This window comes from Saccostrea cucullata, unplaced genomic scaffold, assembly GCF_032062105.1.
Source record: "Saccostrea cucullata isolate Sc308-1 unplaced genomic scaffold, CSIRO_AGI_Scuc_v1 ctg151, whole genome shotgun sequence".
Classification (NCBI taxonomy): Eukaryota; Metazoa; Mollusca; class Bivalvia; order Ostreida; family Ostreidae; genus Saccostrea; species Saccostrea cuccullata.
The window spans coordinates 155,241-171,637 of NW_026928016.1; the positions used below are offsets into that span (position 1 = coordinate 155,241).

General features: G+C 32.9%; 1 protein-coding gene and 1 long non-coding RNA gene across 2 annotated transcripts in view; both read right to left on the minus strand.

The window, feature by feature from the left end:
• LOC134276194 (sacsin-like) overlaps positions 1-16,397 on the minus strand; it is a 56,710-nt gene that overhangs the window by 17,591 nt on the left and 22,722 nt on the right. Inside the window, exons 3-5 of the mRNA XM_062758474.1 lie at positions 7,266-7,413; positions 4,585-5,724; positions 3,659-3,794 (exon numbers count right to left, since the gene is read on the minus strand). Of these exons, the coding sequence (XP_062614458.1) occupies positions 3,659-3,794; positions 4,585-5,724; positions 7,266-7,413 (1,424 nt within the window). The remainder of the gene's footprint in view (positions 1-3,658; positions 3,795-4,584; positions 5,725-7,265; positions 7,414-16,397) is intronic.
• Positions 10,092-13,552, minus strand: LOC134276196 (uncharacterized). The gene is made up of 3 exons (XR_009993991.1): positions 13,447-13,552; positions 12,341-12,434; positions 10,092-10,561 (listed from the first exon to the last, which is right to left on the minus strand). It is a non-coding gene; the product is annotated as an uncharacterized LOC134276196 (long non-coding RNA).

The window sequence follows — 16,397 nt, forward strand, 5'->3', positions numbered from 1 at the left end:
ATATTCTTTAACAAAAAGCATGGTCCAGAAAAAATATTTAAAAAATAATATAATTAAGGGAGCTGACTGGAATTTTATTGTGTTAGAAACACTTTAATTTTAAAAAATATATATATAACTCACTTTCCAACCGTTAAAATACCTACTAGTATTTAGGTGGAAGGGGTGCTGGTTGATTCACTTCTGATCAGTTCCTGGTATGTTTAACTTTTTCAATAAATATTTATTTGCGTTTTCAATTACAATGGGGGGGGGGGGGTACCAGAGATTTTTTGCTTCAGTATAAACATCCATAGCAATGCAAAATCCATGTCAGCCCCCCCCCTCCCCTCCTATCCGAGCATTAGCTCTATCTACACATCGCATTTGGTCAATAATAACAAATAGCACACTGCGGGATGTGATGACCGGTCATCAGGGGGTTCTTATTCCTTTTTGGTACGTTAAACAACCTCCGATGTTTGAGAGATCCGTGTTGTAATTTTTTAAAGTCAACCTCTTTTCTCCTCAAAATTTAGAATTCTAAGTCATATATTTTGGTCTAACTACCTATTTAGAAATTCATTTAACCACCATTGAGTTTAAATTCTTTAATAATAATAATAATAATAATACTTTATTTAGAGAAGGTAACCCGATTAGTGCAAACACTAGTCTTCCTCGGGGCCTTCTTTAAAAACACATATACAATGCATATATACAATAAATAAAATTACAATTATGAGACAATAAAAAATCAATCAGTATGTTACAAACAAATAAAAACACCAGCATTTCAGTATAGAGAGAAAGAAAAAAAAAAAATCACACAGAATCATTGCGTTTTATAAGTAGAAAATTTTCAACACTTCTTTTAAATATTGCAGGGGATTTAATTTACACTATTTAATTGCTTGACATGTATACTGAGTATACGAAACTTAAAAATGCATTCGTGATCGAAAGGTTGCGAGTTTGAATCTCGGCGACGACTGGTCTAAGTCGATAAAAAATGGGTAGCAACTGTTCCTTCGCCATTAGTTCAGCACCTTGATTAACTGTATGCTGTTTAACGCCCTCTTGAGAATTTTCCAGTCATATGGAGACACCATCACTTGCCAGCGGAGAGCTACAAAATTTGTTATTTACTCGGCACTCAGGGCCATTGAGCAGTGAGGGATCTTTTTTGTGCTAGCACCTACTGCGACGTCCCACTGTGGGATACGAACACGCGACATAAGGATCGACGAACCACTGCGTCACGCGGGCGACCTCGGTACCTTGAAATGAAATTTAAAACATACCATATTTTCGAACAGGTCAACATCATGCAGATTTCAGTGAAAATGCCAAAAACACTAATTTTTAAAAGAGAAATATTCTTAAAAGAGGCAAATTATAGCCAAAAATTAAAATTGCGTGCCAGCCATTTTAAATATTTAGATTTCATACGGATTTCTGTTGTTTCTCTGCGTTTTTCTCTAATCTATGACAACCGTTGTTTCCGATAACCAAAACCGTGTTATCCGATAACAAAGTGCATTATTCAACCGTATTTCCGATAACACCTGGAAAGTTAGAATTGGGCAATTTTTGCCCTTTAATTACAAATTCTCAAGATTTTGATGAAGTCATCTTGTGGACAATCATTAACGCTAGGTAAAAATAAGGATTTTGAAGAAAAAAGCTATTTACAGCAATTCCAATCGGAGAAAAACTTGCAAAATATAACAAATTTGATTTAAAAGCCTTCTAAAGGCTAACAAATGCTATACTAATACGTACCAAGGCTTTATTTTGTATCCGTATTCATTTTAGTTTACAAGAAGCACAAGGAACATTGTCTGTTTCTTTTTTAACAGAGTTTATTTAAAATAATTTACTTACATGTCAAAAATTGTTATCAACCGAGTATCCGATAACAACCGAGTAGCCGATAACGCGTTGAGCAGTGTGAGTATGTGCATCAATTAAATTCCTAAAGTTAAGTGAGACTTGTCCAACTATATTTTTAGCACAGATGAAACGTGACGCTGTTTTAGACACTTTGACGTTATCATCCGTGCATAGTAAGGCAATACAATACATAACATAAAATTTCATTATTATTTTTGTTATGTATAATCATATCTATTTGGAATTTGCTATGTTATGATATTCATAATATGTCTACTAATGAGCAGTGAAAATTTCAGAACGCAGTGATGATTATTTTTCGAACTAGACAACTTGTCCACGACTTTACCGGACAACCCTCTTACATTTGTTAAATTATGGATTTGAAGAGGTTTGGGAATCAATTAATCCTCATCCAAGGGTCTTGGTTCCAGGGACAAATTGCTAGATTGTCTAACAAAGAATAAGTGAAAAACCAAGTTTCTTTTCGTTGTCCTTGATTCTCATATCTAGCCAATCATATTCTGTAAACCATTAACATTTTATTTTTTCCTGTCGTGTAAATTAATTATCGTGGATTGATTTCAAACTGACAAATTGTAAGTCTCATAAAAGATGATGCAAATAATAACTGATTTAAGTAATAAGATGAGAATTTGTCAGATATGCATCAAACCCTGGCTACCATTTACATGCACACCAAAACTTTTGCACTATTTTGCATACGATCAATATTCTTATGCTATAAATAATCCACTTAATATGTACATTTACCATGAAACAGTTTGGATATAGAAAACAAAATTACAGAAAGTATTATAAAGTAAATAGTAAAGTGTTCTTAGAGGGGCATGAGTTTCCGATATATAAATTTCTAAATTTATTTTTCCATTCTCTCAAATATTTAACGAAAGTCTTTCTAATAATCATCAATAATTTGAATGCCAGTTGTCTATGATACAAGACAGATTTCGAGCTCCAAACCATTGTTATGTTAACAAGGCTTGTGTCATGCTTTTGTTTACAGAGGTTAATATATGTTCGTTAAAAGTAGCTAGATAATTTCAAATAAGTTATTTTAAATATGATTCAACAGTTACTATTGATTTGCTGAACTTCATTATGTTATAAATACGATATTTTCTATATGTAAACGAAAACAAGGCATGAGCCTTGTATACATTATGAAGAACTTAAAGTTCTGTATCTTGTTTGTTAATCAACAAATGATGTTCAAATTTTTGCTAATCAATAGATGATACGCCTTAGGTAGGAATTGTAAACATTAAAATTGGTATTAAAAAATCAGTTGAAACTGTGTCCAAGCCCTTTTAAATCATGTAAACACATTGCCAGCTAGTATCATTGAGGAAATTGTTTTTTTCAAAGATGTATTTTAAATAAACACCAATATAAGCACCATCATGGAGACTGCACCACTTTAAATGTACAATACATTGTACAGGGCTATATAGTGCAAGTGCCAAAAGTTTGACTGATTAATGTTAAGGATTAACAAAAGTAAGATGATTTTTAAACTGCTCTAACCCCACTGATACAGATACCCCAAAATGTCCAATATTTGTTCTTTTGAAACCCAGTTACCTAAAATTGTCAAAAAAACCAAACTTACATAGCAATTCCAAAGACGAAGCTAAATATTATGTTCAAAAGTGTACGAATGGTAGATGATGCTTGATGGGGATATGAAAAGAGATAGCTGTGGGTAAACAAGTGACTCCTTTGAGCATTAAATCAAGTTTTTAAGCCAATGCAGTCTTACTTGTATAAAAACTCAGTAGTGACAACTTCACAGTTCTTTTCCAGCTGCATTGTCCTCCACACATGCTCTTCCACCTCCACTGTATTTTGTTTGTACATGGCAAGGACTCTCCGAACAGTGAATGCTACATCCTCATCTGAGTAAAAATTAATAAATTAACATTATTTCTGACCAACATTTCTTTTTAAATGCTGGCAGAGTATACCTTATGAATAAAATAACAAGAGGTTTACTGGCCATATAAATCACCTGCCAGTGGACACATTGGCTACTTATGTTAGAGAAAAGTAAAAAAAAAAAAAAACAGTTCAAAACTGAAAAGTTTATATTTTATGGTCAGAACAATAATTTATCCTTATTTTTGTCCACAGAAGCTACAGGTATGTGTAACATTTAGTGAAATTGGTCAAGATATTTCAGAGAAAATGTTTAAAGTTTATGAATTACGTACAATGTACAACTGCACAAAGAATAAGAACAGATAGCAACAGGTCACATGAGTGACAGCTGTTTTACCAAAAAAATATTTAATTAAGGCATGAAGCTTATTTCAATTTATGTTATACGATATAACATAACTTGGGGCAGTTTATGATTTATAAACCGTGAAGCTGTTAATAAAAAAGCGTAAACTGCCCCAAGTTATGTTATATCGTATAACATAAGTTGAAATAAGCTTCATTCCTTATAATTTAATTTCAATGTAGACAATGAGACAATTTATCCATTTTTTCCTTCGGAAAAAGGCTTCAAATATAGCATATTTCAAAAGTTTACGTCAAGCGGAGTAATATATTTTTGATGTAACTCATTGTGACGTAGGCAAGTTAAGTTATACAAAATGGATATAACCGTTTAACCAATCAAATGACGTGTTACAACTGAAATTAAATTATTCATAAATATCTGAGAATAACATGCCATACCCATGCCTGGCCTAAAAAATACTGCTTCTTTCTGTTCAATCCATTTTCCTCCTGCATTGGGGGTAAAATATATAGGAACATCTTTCAACTTTGATACTAGAGGAGAAATCAAAACATTCCAATGTTCTTCGACACGGCTTATGTCTGGAATGCAGTGGGACACAAGTGTGACATACTTTTCCTCATTATCTTGCTTCTTACTCTCTTCTATCAACTCTTTTATAAATTTGCAATAGAGATCTGAGAGAACTTCAGACACAAGTGCTTGATTCCACTGGATTGCTTTATCTGTGTGTGCTTTGTGATGAATTTGATCAGCTGTTGGCCATTTCACCACTCTTCTATTTTGACTAAGTGCAAAAAAACCATTCACATGAACTGGAAGCCCACTTAAGCTTTTTTCAGACAGTGGAAGTGGCAAGAAGCAAAAGACATGACCCTTCAAACCTAAAGGATGATCCATGTCCATAGCAACCCCAACATGTGGACTATAGGAAAGTGACTCATCACGGGAAAGAGATTTCAAGGCAGGTGACATGTTTTCTTCTCCTTCAAACAAATTCATTACTTTCCATCTCTTCGTTGTATCAAGTTCATCTCCTGTTACACAAATTGTTATGTCTAAAGTGTTTAAAATGGAGTCAGATGGTAGGCTTTTCTCCAAGTTTTGAACCTTCTCTCTCATTTCAGCTCTTTTGGACCGAACATTTTCTACAGTGGAATCATGAATCTTCACAGAAAATTTGAATTTCCCTATATTTGCTGTACTATTCAAAGTCAATTCTTCTTCCTGAAGTAAAGTGATACTTTCTAAGCTTTTGAGGAAAAGTAAGGAAACTGGAGCTTCATCTTCAAAAGACCTGAATAAATCATTAACCTTTAATTTGTCATAGAGGTTGTCAGAAAGATTTGTTTTAATTTGTCGCAAAGGAAACCTGAATATTGTTCCCTCAAAATGACCACTGTCAAGTGTTGTTTCCCCAAATCCAAAAACCCCTTTGAATGCCTCTAAGCAGTCCTCTACTTTCATTTTCTTGTACTTGTGAAGTTTGCGGAGCTGCATTGTCTGGCACACCTTTGCTGAATCTTGATGAGGATCTATCACCAGAAGCTGCTTCCCGCTGATGATCAATGGATGATCTGATAAATGTACCATATTCATGACAATGGTTAATTTACACTAAAAATGCATCTAAGTCATTAAAAAACTTTTTGCATACATATTAAAGAAAAAAAATTATCCATTAAAAGTGCATTATTTTTCAATTTTATAACTGCATAATAAAAAAGAGGCACAGGGGCCATATCGCTCATCTGAGCAACTAGCTAGGTAAAGCAAAAATCAGTTCAATATTGAAAAGTTTAAATATATTACACTGGGTTCAAGGGAGGACCCCAGGGATTTGAACAAACTTAAATCTACACTCCCTAAAAATGCTTTTCAACATATGACACATAATGGCTTTGTTTTAAATGTTATATTGTGTTTTTTAACTGGTGATCAATCATGGCTTTGTGGAGACGCTTCAAATATTCTATGAAAAAAATTGACTAGGAACCAAAAAAGACAAAAGTTTTGATTTTTCACCAATTTCAAAGGGGTTTCCTAAAACTGTATTTTATAAAATATGGATTTCAAGGGGGGGGGGGGGATTTGAACAAACTTAAATCTATACACTCCCTAAAAATGCTTTTAAATTAATATGACACTTAATGGCTTTGTTGTTTATTGCTATGATTCACTTTAATGTTATTAAAATTATTTATCAATTAATGATCATTCAAAAAAGATTTTGTGGAGATTGTCATTAATATTCCCCATGTATTCCTATGTAAAAACATATGTTTACTGACCAAAAAATGACAAAAGTTTTGATTTTTCACCAATTTCAAAGGGGTTTACAACTAAAACATAGTATTTTATTAATGAATTATGTTTAATTTCATATGCTTAAAACATAATCACATTCAAAAATATTTTTAAATACTGTGATGGTGTAAAGCCTGGTTTCAACGGAAAATATTGTCATTTTGGGAAAAGTTGGATAACACAAATTTCTTAAAAAAAAGAGCTAGAATTTTGGGATAATTTAACTATTTTACACTGTTATTAAAATTATTTATCAATTATAATTGAACAGATCTTTTCATTCAAAAAAGATTTTATGGCCAAATTGTCATCAATATTGAATTAAAGCGCGGGTATGTTTCTAGGTGCAGCTTACTAATGTTTAAATGAAATGTCTATTTTTGAAACCAAAATGCTGGTTTTTGTCAAAACTACATAACAAGATTCTGCACTGATTTCAAATTTTTGTAAAAACAAATCGCGAATAAAAGATGACGAGTATAATTGTTGGCTAACAGTATTTATAAATTAACAAAGAAATCTGCAATTAAATAATGCATTATTTTGAAATCACATTGTACTGTAGAATAAAAGTGTACTATATTTCGAAGCTCATATGTTCTTTGCTTGAAGCATATTCATTATTTTGATTAAATACCATTAATAAACAAACTAATTCAGAAAATTTGTGTCTGGTTGGAATACACATTGACTGGTTCGAGTTTGTTTAAGATTAATCTTCATTTAAGCCAATTTACTTATTTTGAACTTCTTAATTACCCAGGAAAATAACTTAAGTGTTGGTCCCATGGATTTCTTGAAATGAGATTACCTGTTATATGAAAAACTGATTTGAATCCAAGACCAAATCTTCCTACTTTGGTCCTGTCAAATTCCTTGATGCTGCTATACAACATTTTTATTCCAGTCCAGTCCTCATCTGAAAACACAGCATTGTTGTACACTAGCAGTGCTGGACCCTGAATCAAACAGAAATTTTAGATATAATATACCAAGTACCTGCATGTATATAATTACTGTTAAAAATTAGCTTACACTTAAGTTTCAGTATCTCAGGTATAATGAGAAATGGGAGAGGAGAAAATGCAGCAGACCAGATCGGGATTCGAACCCTCACTCCCTGAAATGGCAATCAAACCCAATTGATCGCCACATTCCTTCCTCCTTAAAGGCCTTTGGCCCTCCAGTATATTTTTTAACCTCGAAAAAACTGCTTAAAAATCCCTGGCAGGCCTCTTTATTAATCTTGAAACTTTAGCCTCACAAAATCTGTCAGTTCGAGGGCATGGCACAGCACCAAATGTAATGAAGATATATTAAAGAAGGATAAAATTTACACCAGGAAAACCATTTTGACAACATTTCCAAATTAACATCAACCCAACTTTTTCCTCATTATTTTAAACTCTGGTCAGGTCAAGTGCTCTACAAACTGAGCTATCTGGCCACTGGGGATCGAACCCAGCCGACCACCACAAATGCTTATGTCATTACATGTATTTGATAATTGAACATTAGATCATGATGTGTAATTTTCTTTGCTCTGTATGTGGTTTAATTGTATTAAATTGCCCAATTTCCTTCGATTTTTCATAGCATGTACTTATCCAAAATATAAAAATTGATATACAAATTTGAAGTATTTTTTGGAATGGCTCATTGGCAGGCCTCTTTGTTGAGGGCATGGCATGTCACCAAATGTAATCGACCTGCCGGGATTCAAACCCGGGCCCCCTGAAACTCTGGTCAGGTCAAGTGCTCTACAAACTGAGCTATCTGGCCACTGGGAATCGAACCCGGCTGACCGCCACAAATGCTTATGCCATTATATGTATTTGATAATTGAACATTGATTTCCTGGTGGTTTAATATAATTATTTTAAAAGTCATATTTGAATAGCAGAAATTCAACTTTCATACAAATTGATGCAAGTCAGAGATAATATGACCTAATGATATGATATATTTGATAATAAATAACAACCATATATGTAGAATTTATGAAATCCATTTAAGAAATTTCTAAGTATAAACTAACACATTGTATATTCCTTTTGTACTTGTGTACATGGCATTTATATATTTAAATGTTTTTGGGCTTTTAACTAAAGTCACCTGTTTCTCAGGCTATGACCACATAGTCACCTTACCTAAAACCTGTATGGACTTGAAACAACAGGTAACAAAAATTTATAAACTGTTAAAAATCTTTAATATGTGTTTTCTAAAATATAAAGTTATAAACAACAATGCATTGTACAATTGATAACATAAGTTTGGACTGGTCCATGCAAGATCTCTTAAGGCTAAGAGAAATTTATAATAACTATGCAGGTAACAATGTGTTTAATATTTGGCAAACTAAACCCAGCCTGGGGCCTGATCCCTGGTTCTAGGGGACATAAATCTGACATTTTTTCTTGAAGGCTTAAGCTGCTCATTAGCATGATAATCATGCATTGCCAAAAAGCTGCCTCTATTATGCTTATCTATCATGTCTATTTAAGGAATCACTGTCTATTTTGTAGAGTATGCCAGGGTATCAACAATAGGTAGATAATTTGCATAATGAGCAAAGCCAGTTATGCATAAATTTCCCATGTTTTCAATAATTATTCTTGATGTCCCTGGCATATTCTACTAGCTAAAAAATGATTCCTTATATTTCCATTCCATAATGTGAAATAAAATTGTAAAATTAGATATTAAAAATGTAGGCCTCCCATGTCAATTTCCATGCAATTTCAATAGTCCTCATCAATTGATATCAAACACAAAGACAGTCGCACAAGATTTACATGCATATTAGGCCTCTTTAGCTCCTGACCTATCAATCTGCCTAATTTACATTCCAGCAGAATAATAAAAAAATCAACTCCACTAACTCTCAAAGAATTATCACATATAAAAACAAGCAGAAATGAAAATATATTGAAAGTAGATGATAACCTAATTTCTTTATTTAATCATTACATGTATGATAGAAAATATATATAAGAATACATGTATTTCCATTTCTAATTTTTTTCTCTTTTTAACTTTTTGAAAGTTAGCAAAGTTGATTTCTTGATAATTCTACTGGTATGTAAATTAGGCAGGTTTATATGTCAGGAGCTAAGGAGGCCTAATGTGCATGTAAATCTCGAGCGCATCTGTCTCTGTGTCTGATGCTAAGGAGGCCAAATATGCATGTAAATCTCGTGTGGCTGCCTCTGTGTTTGATGTCAGTGGGCGAGGACTATTGAAATTGGTATGAGGGTCCTCATGTAATTTAAATCTTTGTCTACATTTTTAAAGTCTAAATCTACAATTTTATTTCACTATGAAATGGAAATATAAGGAATCACTGTCTAGTTTGTATAGACTATGCCAGGGACATCAATAAAAGTGGGAAACATGGGATAATTTATGCATTTTGCCTATTATGCAAATTATCCCATGTTTCCCACTATTGTTGATGCCCTGGCATACAATACTAACTAGACAGTGATTCCTAAAATATCACAACAAATACCTGATAATAACGAACCATGTGTCAGGTGCTTTATAGTCATATATGGAATATGGCCCATAGTCGACCGACGTACGAACGATGTTCCCAATGTATGAGCGATGTAATAAATATCAGCCGATTACCCTGGAACATCATTTTATGATTAACAATCCATCGCTGGGCTTTTGTAAGTCCGGCCATCAACCACACCATTTTTATCAAAAAACGCATCAGTTTCTCATCATATACCTCATCGCTGGATAATTTGACTGATACTTTAAGGACTACTAGGCCAATGTGGACCGATGTTGGGGCATTGCTCACACCACAGATTATTTACCACCGATTACCACCAGTCAATGGCCACCGGATGGGAAATGTGACAAAGGCATAAGGGGTATTAATCTAATTAGAACAGTCATGAGCTTGACATTATAGGAATTCTTGAACTGTATCGATGCTTATAAGAATACCTTAAGTATTTGTCCATCGTCTGGGTATTCACTGAGAATGGTCTTCAGCTGCTTAATGAGCGGGGGCTGTATCATCCCCGAGTACTCAATTTCATCATCAGAATCCGAGTCCACGTCGTCAGCCATCTTAGATCAGTGATTCTGTTACAATAAAAATAGCTGAACAACTACATGTAAAGTAAAAATAGAAAAAATTTCATACAGACTTTGATCATATTTACAGGGGATGAGAAAACACATTTCAATAAGTTGCAGTGTTTCCCTAAGAACCGACTACCGGCAAAATTGACTGCTTCAATTGACAAAAATGCCACTTTGAAATAAAAATTTGTTTCAAGGTCCACAGAGATTCTGTTCATAAACCTCAGCCCCTAGCCTGTTACAACTGATCTCTAACCCTTTACTTTGAAATAAAGGGAAAACACTGAGTAGGTACAAGTGTATAAACTAAAAGATAATTAAATTATTATTGCATCAAATTTATACTTCAAACATTAATTTTATCGAAGCACGATTCCATAACAAATTTTATACACTTAATTACTGTAGATTCCTATACGTGTGTAATATATATAATATAAGCATGGAATTAATTATCGCTTAATTTCTCAAGAGGCATCACAGGCGAAATAAAATTACTCGGATTTATTTTTTATGGTGCTGAAATTTATGTAAAATCTCAAGACTAGCTGTCCATGCGCGTATTATACATATTATTCTCGCAATTTGACGTTGAAGAGCCAAGTCGTGATAACAAGTACTCACGAAAAATAAGGAATCTACAGTACTCTCATTTGGATATATTTAATGTTTTGTACTTATATGGATATGGAGAAAAGTTTATAGTGATGACAACAACGATAGGCAATGGGCATTTTTTTTTAGCAGAAAAACTCACTTTTCAGCTAAAAAAAGTGAAAAGTTTACAGAGAGACTGAAGTCAGATAACAGGTGAGCTAAAAATATTTGTAGGAGCCCAGAAATTTTTTCCTGTATTTATTATAGTTTTAAAGACAGATTTGAGATACTCTATGTGTACATAAATTGGTACGTGTATTTAAATTTAAGCAGAATCACTGGGCATTAAAATATTGGCTTAGTCATGAATTAATGCTACACACTAACACGTTTTATTCTTATCATACTCTTGTAACGCCTATATATGCAGATTAAAAAAAAATGTGAACAATTTTTTTGAAACCATTTAAAAACAAACCATTTTTATTGAAAGCAATTTTTTATAAAACATAATCGTAGCTACCCAGGCACACCCCTATAACTAAATATCCTATCCATTTTAATATACCAGGGTAGTCTAAAATATTTAGTAACTTTATCCAGGCATGTAGCAACAGGGGGGTGGGGGTTGGGGGGCTGTCCCCCACCTTTAATTTTTTCCCAACATTACTTATACTATAGGAAATGTTTATTGAAAGGCTGGTTGCCCCCCTTCCAACTTTTTGTGATGAAAGAAAAATGTAGTATAAAAAATTTGAACTAAAAGAAGTCGGCATTGAAAAAAGTTTACCTCCCCCCCCCCCCCCCAACACCGACTTTGGGCAACTTTTCTTTTCTCCCTGTTTTTTGGTTGCTTGTCAACTTTTTAAGGTAAGTAAAAAAAATTCTCTGGCTGCCCCCCCCCTTTCAAAAACGATGCTACCTGGGTGATATCATCCCCCAAACTTAATTGCGGCTTAACAAAATATTTAAGTTTTCCTTTTCCATAAAAATCACAAAACACAATCCAATAAATTATTAAATCCATCTCTCACAATCAATCTATCAAATACTAATTAATACTTGAAAGTAAACTCAAAAACCTAAAATGTACACTTTTCCACTTGATTGTGGAAAAGTGTACACTGGGTGTAAGGTGTAAATATAATTCATATCATCATCATTAATACATTACTTACTTACTCAATGATAGTTTCAACCTAAGTGAAGCCTTCTCTTCTAATCTCATCCATGCAATGTCATCACATCAAGTATTTTACCGCCTTTTATAACGAGGCTGAAAATGAAAGTAGAATTTTAGAATGTGAAAAGAAATCATTTCAGAAATTACATGTATAGCTGTTCCAAAAAATAAATCTATTTTTAAAATCGGGAGTTCCAGTTTTAAAGATAACTTATTTTACGAACAGTAATTAAGTCCGAACAAAGAGTAACTTTGATAACAAATATAGCATGTATAGGTATAGGACGTGATATAGATAAAACATGTTTGTCATAGACTCATTCTCAGACAGCCCTCAGACACAGTTAGGGGACGACCATTTGATTCTGAGCTGGGGGCCTGGCAATACCTTTCGGGTAAGGTTATTGTTACGCTTGCCAAGGACACAAGTGCTTTGCCAGAGACGAGACCCCCCCCCCCCCCCCCGTTCCGTAACCCAAAGGTTCCTCGACTTAAAAAAAAACAGAATTCTAAGACAATGACATATTCACAACGTATTACAACTGAAAAATTCATAATTTAAGCTAAACTAGCCTTTTATATATATATATATATATATATATATAAAAATCATACCCCTGACACTTAAAACAGAATTTCAGGATGATTATTATTTATTTTCTTCTTCGTTGAAATATATTTGACGTTTGACAAGCCACAAAAAAGGAAAAACGCCCAAATTCTGTTTCGTTGGGATTTAGTAGCGCTATAGTTAATTTTATTAAGGAAATATTATTTATTTCCTTGCTGGTCAACGATAGATTATTTTTTACTTTTTTCAGGACAGATTATTTCCGAAATCTACCAGCTAGCTAGACCCCCACCTCTGATTCAAGGTCGTCCCCGGATGTTTAAAACTTCTGGGTCTCACTATGGACGTTGATGCAATTTAAAAAAAACAGCTATATTTGATTTCTTAAAACATTATATTTGTAACAAATTCAAAGAATGATAAACACAATAGAATGTCTAGGCTTCTTTCTTTTAAGCTCTTGATCATGTTCATCTCACCCTCCCTCATTGAAATCATGCTTCGACTTCGCCTGCACTGAAAAAATGACCTTACCTTTCTCTGGCTACCTGTATTCTCTTTCTGTACTTTGAACAATGTGATTTTCTGAAAGTGTCCTTGTATTTGGCTTTGAAATCAATACTACGAATCTAAATCGAAACTAAATATGCAATTCAGCGCATACATAGTTATCTACTCTAGCGTGACAATATTATGTGATTATTATCATTATATGGATACGTCAGGCTTTGTTATGTCTTCAGATGTTATCTCTAGATACAATTGACAATTTTAATTTTAAAAGGTCTATTCAATATTTACGAATATCTATCTATCTATAATTAAGAAATTTACCCCCTTTGAAAAACGACTCTTTTAATTCCAACAGAGGGATCCAAAGTTTAAAAGTGGTGATTGATGGCAAGGTTAACTAATTCTCTCACTTTTTACTCACAGGGACTTCTAGACAATCTTAGCTAAATTTTGGTTGGTTTAAGTGATGTAATATCGTTTTTGAAAGGGGGGCAGCCATACTACATGTATATTCACTTGTTTCCAACATGATTCGATACACTATACAATTATTGCTGTGTTTTGAGGTCAATACAATGATTTAGCCATCTGAGGAGTACAATATTCACCGAGCCCGGAGGGCGAGGTGAATATTGTACTTCGAAGATGGCTAAATCATTGTGTTGACCGAAAAAAACAGCAATAAATGTTTTATTATATGATTCACTAATAAAATGATAAAACCCATTACTTGTTTGCATTTAATTAAGTCCTTTCCAAAATACCAGAGAGAAGCAGAATTAAAATGTTAATCAACCTTACAGGGAATATTTATTTATTTATTTTTTTTTTGAAGTTTTTTTTTAATCAATTTTAGTTGCCATGAAAACAAAATTATGTCAGTCTTTTTTCTAGGATAGATTTTTGAAGTAAGGAGCATTATCAGGGAAAACTGACTGCCATAAACTAAAAATTGTTGTTCAGTAAAAGTATTGGAGGAGTGTCCCTGCATCCTCTCTTACCAACCTCACCCGAAAATATATATTCGTTTATGTTTTCTTCAGATGAAAAAAAAGTTATAGTAGTTTAAATAGCTTTCCAAATCAATTTGTATCAATTTGGAATATCCTGATCTATTTTTAGATCAACGTAAAGGAAATAAATCCTTGTATTGACCTGGAACGTCACGTGCAGGTCAATACAACGTAGTATTTTTCTAACATAGTTGGATCTCAGCCAATCAGAGAGATTCAAATTATTCAATCATAAAATAATATACAATTATTGCTGTTTTCTGAGGTCAATACAATGATTTAGCCATCTGAGGAGTACAATATTCACCGAGCCCGAAGGGCGAGGTGAATATTGTACTTCGAAGATGGATAAATCATTGTATTGACCGAAAAAACAGCAATAATTGTTTTATTATATGATTCACTGATAAAATGATACAGCTCATTACTTGTTTGCATTTTATTAAGTCCTAGCCAAATACAAGAGAGTAGCAAAATTAAAATGTTAACAAACCTTACCAGTCGTATCAATTTGAAATGTTTTTATAAATTAATTTTAATTGCCATGAAAGAAATATATAATGTCAGTCTTTTTTATAGGATAGATTTTGAAAGGAAGGGGTATTATCAGGGAAAACTGACTGCCAAAAAGTAAAAAAAAAAAATTGTTGTTCAGTAAAAGTGTTGGAGGGGGCGGGGGGTCCCTGCATCCCCTCTTACCACCCTCACCCTAAAATATATATTCGTTTATGTTTTGTTCACATGAAAATAAAAATCATAGTCGTTTAAATAGCTTTTTAAAACAATTTGTATCAATTTGGAATTTCCGAATCTATTCTTAGATCAATGTAGAGGAAATAAATCCTTGTATTGACCTGGAACGTCACATGCAGGTCAATACAACGTAATATTTTTCTAACATAGTTGGATCTCAGCCAATCAGAGAGATGGAAATTTTTCAATCATATAATAAAAAATGATATTGAACATTGTTAATGTGTTTGAGTTCAGAAAATAAATATTTTCAAAGAAATTTTTAGGTTTAGGACTAAACATTATATAAAATCTGTGTCAAAGTAAAAGTTTAATATCTGTATTGTTTTTATACAATTCGCCAAGCGACTATCTCACTAGTTAGCAAACCCTAGTAAAACATTGCAATTATCATTTGATTTTGTTAATTTTTCCAATCGATCTGGAATGATATCTAGAATCAAGCTGGTAGATTTTGGCATGTACAGGGAAAAGACCTAATTTAATTTTTGTTGCTAAGTTTGATGCTTTATAATGCACACCTTGTTTTTTAAGATGAGATTTTGATTTTTTTCTTGTTTTTTTTACTGAATGTTTTTGTTGTTGTTGTTGTTTTTCAACTTCATTACTTTAGGGTTTCAATGGGTTTTATGGAAGTTTTAATTAAAAGCCAACTTGCATCTCCACTTTTTGTGCCTTTAGCATGTTTAGTTAACTCTTAATCCTTTGCTTTTAAAGAAAATGTACAAAAAGTATCATCACACTATTCCTATTCAAATTGTAAGATACTTTTGATCAAATCTATATATATATATATCTAGTATTTAAAATCCTTAACAAAGAACACATGAACTCAAAGGCAACTTGATTATCTGCGGTATATATAGCATTATAATCAACTCTCTCTTACCCCTCTCTCTCTTTGATATATGTAAGGGACTTTACAAAAAAAGAATTATATATTTGTCAAATCAAAATGGAATCATTTTAATTTGAGATGATTATACCCTCACTCTTTGAGCAAAGTTCGAGTATATTGTCGTTACCCTGTAAGTGTCTTGAATATATGCAATAGGCAGAATTTTTTTCACCCTGAGTGTCATGGTGTTAATTATACAAAAGTACCCTGATTCCCCAAACTCCTCTGCACTTTACACAATCAAGTTGGAAGAGGCTTGTTGACATTCTGCACATGTGCAATAAGATGTTAATTTTTTCAGTTTCTTC